This window comes from Podarcis pityusensis, assembly GCF_964106645.2.
Source record: "Podarcis pityusensis genome assembly, chromosome: 2".
In the NCBI taxonomy this organism is placed as follows: domain Eukaryota; kingdom Metazoa; phylum Chordata; class Lepidosauria; order Squamata; family Lacertidae; genus Podarcis; species Podarcis pityusensis.
In genome coordinates this window covers 90,831,645-90,845,671 of record NC_138029.1, presented here as the reverse complement: position 1 = coordinate 90,845,671, position 14,027 = coordinate 90,831,645, and the positions used below count along the sequence as shown (strand labels likewise).

At 41.0% G+C, this 14,027-nt stretch overlaps 1 protein-coding gene across 2 annotated transcripts in view; it reads right to left on the bottom strand.

Moving 5' to 3' along the window:
• Positions 1-14,027, bottom strand: part of RAD18 (RAD18 E3 ubiquitin protein ligase) — a 114,448-nt gene that overhangs the window by 17,872 nt on the left and 82,549 nt on the right. Inside the window, exon 12 of one of the 2 annotated variants that reach the window (XM_080995816.1) lies at positions 11,045-11,107. The exons of the other annotated variant lie outside the window; for it this stretch is intronic. Coding sequence (XP_080851942.1) covers positions 11,045-11,107 — 63 coding nt within the window. The remainder of the gene's footprint in view (positions 1-11,044; positions 11,108-14,027) is intronic. 2 annotated transcript variants of the gene reach the window in all.

Genomic DNA, 14,027 nt, shown 5'->3' with positions numbered 1-14,027 from the left:
ACTAATTTATATTGAAGTTCACGTACTAGTTGAAGCACCAGTTCAAGTTTCCCCATGGCTGAGGTACTACTTTCCCAAGCAGTTGCTTGTGCAAGTTCAAAAAGGTTTAAGAAGAACAGTATTTGGAATCTTCCGAAACTACCGTATTTTTTGCACCATAACACTCACTTTTTTCCTCCTAGAAAGTAAGGGGAAATGTCTGTGCGTGTTATTGAGGGAATGCCTACGGGTGGCATGCCTACGGATTTTCCTCCTCTAAAAACTACGTGCGTGTTATGGTCGGGTGCGTGTTAAGAGCGAAAAATACGGTACTTGGAGTACTTTGTAGGCCAACCAACCTCAGGCACTGGCCGTTGAGGTGGGGCACAATAATTTGGTTTAAAAAAGCACCGCCTTCACAAGACATAACAAAGATCTGTTGCTTGGTGGAAGTCCAGGCATGTAGCAGTGGGTTATTTTTGTTTTGTGTTTTTGGGGTTCAAGAGGATTTGTTGTAGTCTGCACAGAAACCTGCTCCTATTTCTGTAGCCACAGCTCCCTGTTCCTCACGGCAGAAGCTGGCCAATTTTTGCAATCAATCATTTTCACAGGAGACTGCTGCGACTGCAGCATCGGTGTGCCCACATGCTCACCATGTATTCCCACATGGTGGGTTGCTGCTGTTGTTTTTAAAAGCACAAGCAAGTACTGAAATCCACAAGGACTATCTTTGTTGTACACCACCGACTGCTATCAGAGGGGAACATCATTCCTCGCTTTTGACTGACAAACCTGCATCTATTATGACATCTTCCGAAATTGACGCAACAGATTTCCACTTAAGATAAGGGAAATTCAGGTGCATTGATTTCAGTGGGTCTATGCTGATTAGATCTAGCATCTGAATACAGCCAATGATGATCGCTTCGCAATGGCTGCCATAATGCATAGAGCAAAGTCAGTGCAACACTGCTCATGTGTCCAGTCAGTGCTGGATCAGATAAAGGTGCACTTAGTCAAAGATTTCCCCCCCTAACTGTATCCAGTCAAATGGGAGCTCCTACGCAGACTGTAAAGGTGATGGTGATCCATTTAGTCCCTAGCAGCTGGCATTTGGCATTCTTCTTTTTTTTACAAAGCCTTTGAGACAACTATCTTGAACTCAAACTCTGCTGTAATGTACCCTAATTATGTGGAATTTAAATAGCCACATATTCTTCCCATTACTTACCTATGTCTTGATTTCTCCTTTTTTTATCTACTCCAGTATAGCAGTTTGATATACTATTAAAAGATAATTCTATGGAAAAGAGAATTCAAACACCAGTTCACGGTTGGACCTCTGCAAATTGATCTGGATAGGTCACTACAGAAATAATTCCAACAGGAAAGAACCGAATCCTTGGAAAAACAGGGTCACTCTGTTACTACATTACTCGAGCTGGATAGAATTCAAAAAGTGCCCCGGAGGTCATGCGCTGCAAAGACAAATGCTTCCAAGTTTCCTACGTAGGTCATCTGGCTTCGCTGAGAAGTTGGGAGATTAGCTGAAGAGTTGGTTTTTATTTGAGAAGCCCAGCCTGGGATTAAATATGTTAAGGCAATTTTTCTGCAACAATGAATTAACTGTCCTGATCAGAGAGCTTAATTTTCTTTGAAAGGCAGCCAGATTAATGTACAGTGATTACAAGAAACTGGAGCCTGTCCAGCCCATGCCTAAAGAAATTAAGCAATGTCTCTTCATGTGTGCTTTGCTTTAAGAAAAACATTTTAATTTATTGCAGCTATGTTAATTATTACAATTAAAGGCACAACATGTTTAGATATGCTTCTTCCTTTTCTTTGGCAATCACTCGCAGCAGATTAAGATTGTCTTCCATAAACACGGTTTTAACAAAGAGTCCGTAAGTGACTGTGGAGGCCAGTTCTGGATCCACACATCCTTCTACAGTGGGAACATTGGTTTCCAGGCGGGAGTTGATAACGGTGTGGATTTGCCAAGCATGCCTTCCTCCTAGCACATTTCTCCCTTGCGTCCTGAGTCTGAGTGTCTTCAAAGCCCATGACACCTTTGGTAAAGGCTGTTCTCCAACTGGAGCGTTCACAGGCCAGTGTTTCCCAGTTGTCAGTGTTTATACTACATTTTTTTAGATTTGCCTTGAGACAGTCTTTAAACGTCTTTTGTTGACCACCAGCATTACGCTTTCCATTTTTAAGTTTGGAATAGAGCAGTTGCTTTGGCGGACTATCATCAGGCATCCACACAACATGACCAGTCCAACAAAGTTGATGTTGAAGAATCATTGCTTCAACACTGGTAATCTTTGCTGCTTCCAGTACACTGGTATTAGTTCACCTGTCTTCCCAAGTGATGTGTAAATTTTGTCAGAGACACCGTTGATGGAATCTTTCGAGGAGTTGGAGATGGCGTTTATAAGTGTTCCATGTTTCACAAGCATATAGTAAGGTTGGTAATACAATAGCTTTGTAAACAAGCATTTTGGTTTCCCTGTGAATGTCCCAGTCCTCAAACACTATGCGCTTCAGTTGGGAGAAAGCCGCACTCGCAGAGCTCAGGTGATGCTGGATTTTGGCATCAGTGTTGGCCCTTGTGGAAAGATATCTGCCTAGGTAGGAGAAGTGATCAACATTTTCCAACATTACACCATTGAGTTGGATTTGTGGCACTGCAGAGGGGTTATTTTGGACTTGTTTGTGAAGCATTTTGGTTTTTTGGATGTTGAGTGATAGGCCAAGCTTTTCATAAGCTTCTGCAAAGATAATTAGGATGGTTTGGAGGTCATCCTCTGAGCGTGTGCACACTACGTTGTCATCAGCATACTGAAGCTCTATGATGGAAGTTACGGTAACCTTACTCTTTGCTTTCAGCCTGCTCAGATTGAAGAGCTTTCCATCTGTTCGATAAATGATTTCTATGCCGGTGGGGAGTTTCCCATCGACAAACTGTAGGATCATGGCAATGAAAATACTGAATAGAGTTGGGGTAATAACATAACCCTGTTTAACACCTGATCCCACTGTGAATGGTTCACTTTGAGAGCCATTGTTATTTGCGATTGTTGCTGTCATATTATCATGGAGGAGCCGAATGATGTTTACAAATTTATCTGGGCAGCCAATTTTCAGAAGGACAGTCCACACGATTTACAGTGTCGAAAGCCTTAGTCAGGTCATCAGGGTGTCTAAGCAATGTTTCTTATATAGCGCACCTTCCCTCTTGGCAGTAAGCTTTGCCCCTCTGGAAAGATGAGAGCACACTGCAGGGCTGAACCTTAGCGCCTCATTGGAAATCAACATGGACGGCAAATACTACCGAAAGATATAGCTTGTACTGTAATTATGCAGCACTTTCTGCCACAAGCAACATGAAAATGAATTAATGAAGAGCAAGAATACTGAAGTCTTCTCCTGACAACCCCACTAAAATATGGATGATTGGGACAAACATGATGGCATTCCCAATCCAAAAAGCTTCATGCCATACAGATCTGGGCTCAGGGCCTTTGGAATTCAGATCCAATGCAAAATTAGGTTCCCAGCACAAAACACAAAAATCTCTCCTAAAACTATTTACTCTCTCCCTTTCTTAGGAAAAAAGAAAAAACCAGAGGGGTGGCCTCTTGTTCTCCAGAAATGTGCATGCTTAGGAGCCAGTTCTTGATGCAGAACATTTGGACATGGAGAACATGGGACATACAACTTGTCTACATGACATACTGTGACCCTGAAACAACATCGATCTCAATGCTTTACTCCTGTAAATTCAGGATTACCTGATACAGATACAATCATATAAGTTGGAGGAAATCAGGCTCAAACCACTCTATTTGGAGTCGCAGACAATTTATTTCGGTGTCTTTGTGTGAGTGGACACAATGCTTTCAATTCTTTTCCTGCCATGCTCGGAACTATTTCTGGTGCACTTCTGTATAGGGGAATATTTTTATTCTTTTGATACTTGAGATTGTGCCATTGCTTTCGTTTATTTTCCAGCGTGGTAGTAGGGATGCACCAGGAACTTAGATGCTTGTGCCCGCACACACATATTTCTTTTGCTCTCTCTGATTTGCACAAAATTAGAAAACTGCACAAGCAAACTTACATCAGCCTTTGTGCTTTTGCATTCTCCTTGGGCAGGGGCACTTTAAACAGAAAAAAGCAAGGTGAACATGCAGCTATTTTTGCACATGCTCCATTGGTATTTAATTGGTCTAAGAGAATCAACACATTAGAAGGCAGGGACAAAGATAAAAGGGAATATCTACTGGTATGAACAGGAATGTCAAAAGTTGCTCTGCATAGACAAATTCATGCAGGTATGCACTAGTCTAGTTTTAATCCAACTGGAAAAAATGTGAATTAACAACTAAATAATGCTCAAATGTGGACAAGCCAATAGTTTCTTCTGCGTCCCGAGTCCAGTAGTAAATCAAAATGATCCCATGCACCTTAGCAGCAAATCATAGCCAGTGAGCATGGGATGTGTACATTTTCCTGTTTCAGTTTGGGATAAAGAGGAACTTCACTTCTGGCTACGCTCAGAAGCAAAATTTCCAGTTAAGCACTGCTTACTTCCACATTTTGCAAACCCCTTCACCACTTTTTTTCTCCCCTTGGAAATTGGGGGGGGGGGTACGCGAGAGGAGTATTCCAACTATTTTTTATTAGCTTTCCTTAATAATACTAACCTCTCCAGGAAAAAACAAAAAACACACTATTTCCCCCCTAGTGCTCTTGGAAAACCGCAAAACCTAAAATGAAGGTTTTCAAGGTTAGCCGATGGGTGTTTGCTCATCACTACACCAAAGATCAGAGTATACAGCGTTTATGCCACTTGAGGTTAAGAGTAGCTTATCAAACTCAGGAGTAAATGAAATGAAAAAAGAATAATTTAACAACTCTGCAACATAATTACTTCATCAGTTATTTTAATTGACATACCCTGACAGCACTTATATTTGCTCATTTAGCAATCACCTTCTGAACCAGAGTCACTAAAATCTATTAGTCTTTAAGTGCAGTGATTCCAGACTATACAGTATAAATTGTGCTGATGACCCTTATTGTAAGTTACAAGAGTTTTAAAAGGAACCTAAGCGTAAAGGGAAATGTATGATACCCATTAGAGAACCTACTTAACAAGCCAAGTTGGAAACGTGTTTGCATACAAAAAAGGAACCACTTTGTGGTTTGTTTTTAATATATAAAGAATGCTTCTCTTTAATACATTTAGAAAAGTTTGGAGAAACTGAAAGGGTTCTCACACTGTTATGATGGATACAACTGCCCCATCAAATAAAAAAAAATTGCAAATCTCATCTTCTGGGCAATAATCCAGATTCGATGTTCAAATCAAATAAAGTGGAATAGTAATAAAAGCAATTATACTTTTGAGTATTAATCAAAGGGTATTTTTCACAGAGGCATGCCACATAAATATGGGCCACGATCCAAAGTGCTACTTAGTGTATATCTAAGGCACTTCTATGCACACAAACAAAGAGGCAGTTGATTCCTCCATTTGGCTGCAGCTTTTTACACCACTGAATGCCACTCTGTGCCACATTGAGGAACAGCTTTTGGGGGACAAAAGGAGTGAAGTGGAGATGTGAGATAGGATCTACAATAGGGTAGCCGTGTTGGTCTGCCATAGTCGAAGTAAAAAATTCCTTCCTGTAGCACCTTAAAGACCAACTAAGTCTCCGGTTATATGGACTCTGTTCTGAAACCATATGCCATCAGTGCTCCCAGCTATGTACGTGACACCACAGATTTTCTGAGGAAAATACAATCTTTAAATAATCTTCCCAACAATACTATACTAGCTACTATGGACGTGGAATCTCTGTATACCAACATCCCACACAACGATGGTTTACAAGCTATAAGGAACACCATTTCAGATAAAACCACAGCGGACCTTGCCACCAAACTCTGCCAATTTGTCCTTACCCACAACAACTTCAAATTCGGTGATGACCTGTTCCTTCAGATCAGCGGCACAGCAATGGGCACCCGCATGGCCCCACAGTATGCCAACATCTTCATGGCAGATTTAGAACAACGTTTCCTAAACTCCTACCCACTCAAACCTCTCTTGTACCTACGATACATTGACGATATTTTTATCATCTGGACACATGGTCAACAGACCCTGGACACCTTTCACCAGAAATTCAATGATTTTCACCCCACAATCAACCTTACAATGAATCAATCTATGCAAGAAATACATTTTTTGGACACTACTATAAAAATACAGGATGGACGCATAGACACCACCTTATACCGTAAACCAACTGACCGACAAACATATCTACATGCCTCTAGCTACCATCCCAAACATACCAAACAGTCCATTGTATATAGCCAGGCACTACGTTACAGCCGCATCTGTTCCAATTCTACAGACAGAGACTCTCACCTAAGAGATCTACAGCAAACCTTCTCAGAACTAAAATACCCAGCAGATGAAGTTAGACAACAGATCAACAGAGCCAGACTGATACCCAGAGAGAACTTGCTGCAAGACAGACCCAAAAAAGAAAATAACAGAACTCCACTAGTCATCACATACAGCTCCCAAGTTAAAACAGTTCAACGCATCATCAGAGATCTACAACCTCTCCTGGACAATGACAGTTCTCTTTCTCAAGCTCTGGGAGGAAGACCTTTCATTGCCTACAGACAGCCACCCAATCTTAAACAACTCCTAACCCACAATAATACTACAACCAGACTTAACACGGACACTGGCACCAGAGCCTGCAATAAACCCAGATGCCAACTTTGCTGCCACATACACCCGGACAACACCATTACTGGCCCCAACAACATCACACATACCATCTCGGGACTATTTAATTGCTCATCGTCTAACATTGTGTATGCCATCAAATGCCAACAGTGTCCTTCAGCTCTCTATATTGGACAAACAGGCCAAACCTTACGCCAAAGAATAAACGGACATAAATCTGACATCAAGAATCACAAAACAGAGAAACCAGTAGGAGAACACTTCAATCTCCCAGGACATTCTATACAAGATCTCAAAGTAGCTGTTTTACTACAAAGGAATTTCAGAAATAGACTGGAAAGAGAAGCTGCTGAATTACAACTCATTACCAAACTTAAAACAATAGAGAAACCTGGTCTGAACAGAGACATCGGATTCTTATCTCATTATACATGACTAAGCCATTTCTCACCTTCTCACCCCTTGCCTTTTCCTGTAAGACCTATTACAGTCGTTAAGAGTCGTCAACAGGCTCATCTCAGCTATCTGCCAATCTCCGATTCCCACCACCCTTCTAAGTAATACCCCTCCCCACCTTCTCAATACTTAGTTGGTCTTTAAGGTGCTACAGGAAGGAATTTTTTACAGGATCTACAATGTCTTCTGAATTCCTGCCAAATACCCCCCAAAAAGACTGTCTTTTCCAATCACAAATGCTGTTTTTGTTATAAAAACATTACTGCAAATAAACAGCATCGGAGAAGAAAACAACCACCACCACCACCACCTAGGATGAAAAGACACCCTGTTGCAGGTACATGGAAACAAATGATACTGAAATAAAACATGGCAATATCCACATCTTTATTGGTATATCCATGGTAAAATAGTAACAGCGCCTAATGGTTGCACTGTAGTTATACTCAATTCAGATAAACAAAAAACAATTTGCCAACCACCAAATTCCATGTAGTATAACAACAAGCTTCAGATATACCCCTGGAAGACTGCTGGAAGTAAAAAACAGTTAATGGCATGTAACTATTTCTGTTACAACAAAAACAATGAAGTGTCTTGCAGCACTTTAAGGAAAACCGAATTTCTTTATTATGGCATCAGCTTTTGTGAAATTTCACCAACTGTATGATCGTTTTTGTTAATTTATTATTACAAAGGAGCCCAGGGCAGCGAACCACAAGGAACATAGCAATAAAAACATCTTAAAATGTATTAAAAACAGATTTGAAAATCTTAAAGCTATTTAAAAAAATAATTCAAGTATGGATGCAGAATGGGAATTGGTTCAACTAAAAGGCTTTTTGGAAGACAAAGCTCTTTGGTGGGGTCAACAGAAACAGCACCTGCCTAATTGTCAAGAGGAGGCAATTCCCAAAAGCGGGTGCCACAACACTAAAACCCTAATGCCTACCTTGTTCAGAATGGACTGCCTGGCAAGATGGCATCATCCAAGAGTACTCACAATTCTTGTGCCACAACTCTCCATCACCTTTCCCAGAAAAATGGTATTTGTGGCTGAACAACAACATCCCCATGCCCCCACACAAAATAGAATATGCCATTGTTCTGAGGATACAGTGCAGGGATGTCTCCAGCTCTTCCATACCCTAAAGATCCAGAGGGCTGCTGAGAGCCCTGCCAAACCTGGCATTGCCTGACTTATTCATGCAGCTGAATGTGGTAGTAGTCTCAAAGTAGTAGAATGGCCCAGGTCTAAGTCACCACATGGCACAGAACCATAGAATTGTAGAGCTGGAAGGGACTGCAAGGGTAATCTAGCCCAACCCTCTGCAATGCAGGGATCTTTTGCCCAATGTGGGGTTCAAACCCACAACCCTGAGATTGAGAATCTCAGGCTCTACTGACTGAGCTATTCAAGCATGGTCGGCAAATGCTGATGCTAATCACCAGCATTCCCTTTTATTTTCAATATTCAGGCAACAGCGCTCAGCTCAGGGCTGAGAAGGGAAGCACCAGGCAAAGCTGCAGTCACCAACTTGATTTTTCCAGTCTCTGAACCTCACTGCATTAGGATTCAGTGGCATTCTGAGTAAAGGAAGCCACTGTGTCACCCAGTCTCCTGATTTTCTCTACTCCAGGTTGCCTGGGTAAGTTTATTTTGGGTTGCCACTGGGAGAAGGTCCGGCGGGGTTGCCCAAGTTGCCCTCAAACCTGATGCTGGAACAGGAGCCTGAATAGTACTTTTGCACCAGTTAAGAGCCCATTATGTTTATGAAAATTTATCATGCAAGTCCTCCCCTTCACTTCCTTTGGCTGCTGCTCTAAATCTTTTGCAGCGAAAGGCTTCTGAAGATTAGAAATTCAGAGTGGGCTGAATTATATTGCTGTTTTTATACCTGCAACACCTGCTCCTAGAATACATAGAAAGCAGCCCTTTGAAAAAGAGCTCACATTTCATTCATTATCTATGGGAAGGAGGGAGAAACCTCTCCATTTACATGTGAAAGATTAAGAGGCAGCAAGTCCCTCCATCCCCTACAGAGGAAGCTGTGATTTCTGTGACCAATGGTGTTTTAAATTTGATTAACAATTAGAAAGGTATTGGGGGGGCAGGGTATGCTATTAGAATGCTGCTTGGGTTCATATAAGGTTTCACTGTACATTTGCTTTCCCCAGAAAAGAACTGAAAAAGATAAAATGAACTAAATCTCGAAGAATTAACATATAATGTAAGAAAATAAAGAAACGGTAAAGAAGAGAAGGCCCAGCATCCCAGCTTCTTTTCTTCACCTTCTCAACTGTAAAGAGGCAAAATCTAGTCAAATTTGCACACACACTCTCACACACACACAGGAAGGGGGAGTCTGAATTATCAGCTCATACATTCATATGAAATAATGTCTTTATCGACTACTTAACAATCCAACAACTTTTTTTCCTGAATCAGTTACTGATCTGTAAGCCTTGCGTTTGGAATTACCCCTCAGCGAAAGCTTTTCTTTTGACACATCTCACAATGTAACAAACATTTTCAATTAAACTCAGCTGGAAAAGTCATAGCTTTGTGGAACTGCCTAAACTTCTGAAACCAATGCTATTATTTCCAGTATTTTTAAAAACACTTGAATGGCCACAAATAGGCATAAGTAATCGCAGTGGAATATAGTGCTTCAGAACAAAGAAATACCATTAAAATATTTTACGGTTTAGTTTATTTCCATCCCGTTTCAAATTGTGTTCGTTGCTGCCCCTAACACTTGACCCGGAAGCTGCAGCTAGGGCAGAATGCTGCAGCACAATTGCTGACAGAAGTGAGGCCTTGGCAGCATGTAACACCTGTGGTCAGAGATCTGCACTGGCTGCTGATTTGCAAGTTCAAGGTGTTACTATTAGTATATAAAGCCCTTAATAACTTGGGAGCAGTTTACCTATGAGATCACCTTACCCTGCATGTGCCCACTCAACTGCTTCAATCGGTGGAATTGGCACAACTACAGGTATCCCGTAATACCCATTCCATACTCAATCATTTAGAGTGGTGGCGCCTACACTTTGGAACTGCCTGCCTAGTGAGATCAAGCAGGCACCTTCAGTGTACCTTTTTTTGGTGCCTGATAAAAACAAGCCTACCCAGACGTTTGGGAAGTTGAGGTTAATTTAAATATGTTTTAATATTTTAACTTCTGTATGTTTAAAAGTAGGGTTGTGGTTTTTTCTCTCTTGATTTTACTGTTTTATCTTTTGTAAACTGCTTTGAGGTTTTGCTTTTTTTAACACTCAAGCGGCGTATAATTTTTATGAAATAAATAAATCAAATATTGCTTCAGAGAAAGAATTTGACAGCAAACCGGGGTGCTGAGAGACACAAATAGGATGGAACTGAGACAAGTCATGGTAGAAGACATTCAGCAAAAGGTGGCTCTCCCACTCACACCCCTGGCATGACATTCCCTTGAAAAGTCAATCCTGAGAGCTGGGAGACCATCTTGAATGGGATGACAGGACCTCTCAAAGGGCTCTATTTTTTTTTGTTCACCTTTCCCCATGCAGTTCTCCATGCTTCAGTCCACCCTATTCAGGAATTCTCCCCCATCCTTCAGAGAGACCTTGGTGGGGCTCTGGGGGAGGGCAGCCAAGGGGGGGAGGGACTTTGGGGGAGGGCACATGGCAGGACGGACACCTTCCACAGGTGTTTTTCTGGATTGAATGCCAAAATATTTGGCTCATTTTCAAGTCCACTGGTCAAGTTTCCAGTTAGCTGAGTGACGAAGAAAAGAATAGGTGACAACTTTTAAGACACAGAAAACAATTATTTTACACCACACTTACTTCTTTGATGAATCGGAACATCTCCCAGCAATCTCCAAATCCCTTATGATGTCTGAACTTGAGCTGAAAAGTAAAACAAAATTTAACCTTAACGAGCAGTGTAGTACTTTTCAGATATTCCAACTGAGTAGGCAAAGAAGCCATGCTACAAACAGAAAGAAAGATGAAAACAATGATTATATCAGAATGTGGATCCAGTATCAACAAAATGATCACAAATCGAGCTACTGTCCTAAGGCACTTTCAGTTTCTTCCAGATTTGCAGATCTATTTGTACTCTGCATACAAGCCATTGAGTTACAGAGTGTTGGACAAGGACTGGGAAGATCAGAGTACAAATCCATGTTCAGCCATGAAACTCACTGGGTGACCTTGGGCCAACAACTATTTTCAAGCATAACCTACGGTACAGGATTGGTTTGAGGATAACATGGAGCACATGTTGCGAGGAGAGATGGAAACCATGTATGCTGCTTTGAGTTCCTTGGCGAAAGTGCAGGGCATGAATAAATTCCACCTCCACCCTTCCTTTCCCATTAGTCACCCAAATGTATTGGGGAGTGGGATCTCTGATCTCTTCTAATAAACTTGAAATTTTTGGGTTCATATATTCACAGCTGCCAATGCAGATGCATTCAAATGAGGACTGTTCAGCAACTGAACAATCCACAATGGAGTGAACATTCCAGAAGATGCCTTCTCCTAGGAGACCTAGAGTTTAATAGGTCCTGGGACGACACATAGTCAGCTTGCCCAAAAGAGGTAGCTTCAGAACCGATAAAGAGTCTCTCCTAGCTCTATATTTGGATCCAATACCCAACTGCTGTTCAATAGGCAAGGTTAGCCAGGCATGGTTTCTTAGTCAGAAGGCATGGTTTCTTACAATGCAGAAAATGAACACCTGGTTAGAAACGGAAGATTGGTTCAATCTGACAGAAGTCATTCAGAGATTGTGGGATGATGCACAAGTGAAAAAACTATCCAACATTCAGAGCAGTAATAACAAACTATGTTTCGTAATTCCAACAGTTGAAGCTTTTGGCCCAGTGTCACATGGGAATTTATCCTAGGGGCTTCCTTGGCTGTTGGTTGGGTGGAGGTGCTGGTGAGTGCAACTTTTGGCAAGGGCAGCCAAAAATTGTAGATCCCTTAAGAAAAGTATGGATTCACTTCATACATGCACACTGAACTAAAATAGCCACAGATTGTTGTATTAACATTTATACCATTACAAAGGCTTAGTAAAAGTGTAAAAAAAACAAAAAAACCCACACAACCCCAAACCAAACCATGTGAAGGTGAAAAGGAGACATCTACATACAATACCCTAAAAGGTTTTTTGCTCAGCATGTCTCCCCTGCATCATTTGTATAACCTAGTGGAAATATGTAAGCATACCACAGTTAGTCGATGCAAAGATTTAAAATTAAAATTAGTAATAATTTCAAACACTAAAGAGGAGAAATGAGCAACTCCTCATTTAGGAATTAATGTGATATCAAATCTAGAACTGTTGCAATGCAACTCATAAGGGGGGAAATCTAGTTTCCATGTGGAGCAAGAGGTATGCAAAGATCCTTGGCAGCATCCACGATTTCCAAATTTGAATCGCATCCATCTAAAGCATTCATATAAAGCTGGGAGGGCTTGTAAACTGAGCTTCAGAAACCTAAAATGGTAGGCAAAAGCTTCCAAGCACTCAGAATGAAACGCTCCACTCCCCTTTTTCTTTGGCGTGCATAGCTAATAATTAATTTGCCTTTAAAAATAAACACAGCTAAAATTTACAAAGCTTTTGAGAATATGTAATATGTTCCAGAAAATCCTACAAACTGGCAACATATTCATATGGACATTTGCAATAGAATATCTAAAACTGCATGAAAACTCTAATTTATCATTTATCATACACAGGTGCAGACATGGACTGTGCCTTTCTCAGGACATTCTGCCTGCAGCAATATACTTTTTATTCTAACTATCCAAGCAGAAGAAAGAGCTAAGTTGCCTCTTCTGTTCCAAACTCTTCCTGCTCTGACACAGCAGGCCACTGTGACAGAATCCACAACAATGGCCAGAGAGAAAAAAGTATCACTTTTAAAAACTGATGTTAAACTTTTGAGTCCTCAGGTGTGGAGACTGATATTAGGAATAAGTTGCATATTTTTGATAGAAGACCAGCAATTTCTCATATGTCTTCTTTAAGAACCCTTGGGTGGATGCCTTTCAGACCGAGCAATTTGTCAGTTTAATTGTCTAGTAGGCCTAGAACTTGTCGCCACTATTCGTCTCAGTTTCTCAGACTCCCTTACTGCACAAGTTAGTTCAGGCACAGGGATCTGGCCAACATTTTCCGCTGTGAATACAGATGCAAATAATCAATTCAGTTCCATACTCTTCCTTTGGAACGTCTTTAGACTCCCTTATCATTCAAAGCTCCAACAGGTTCACAGGCCTATTAATGCATTGTATGTCGTTGGCCTTTATATTTTTAACAATGTGCTCCTCAAACTGTTAGCATCTGTTATTGACTGCTTGATTTTCTGTATGTAAAAAGCAATGCATATGTTTAAGTTAAGCGCCCATGTTTCAGTGTAGCACAACAAATCATAGTAGCTAAGACTAGAATTATGTTCAAATAAATAAGCTGCATATTTACAGTGACAACTCACTCATGGAACAGAGGGGAAACGAATTGGATTGGTACTGTCCAATAAATTCAAAAGTTAATCTGGAGCTGGTTAAGCAACAGAGGAAGCTATTGCATTCTTGAAAGAATGCTTAATTTGCCATGTCCTCAAACTCCCATCACAAGGGAGCATACATAAAACGAAGGGCAGGAGATAATAGCTGTTCCTATCTCAGCTCCACACAAATAGGTTACTTAAGGTCTTCATGTATCTCTGGCAGACCAATTGAAGCAGAAATGAAAAATGTGGGTTGCTTTAAAAGTTCAGTTAAAAGTGATGGAACTGGATGGCCC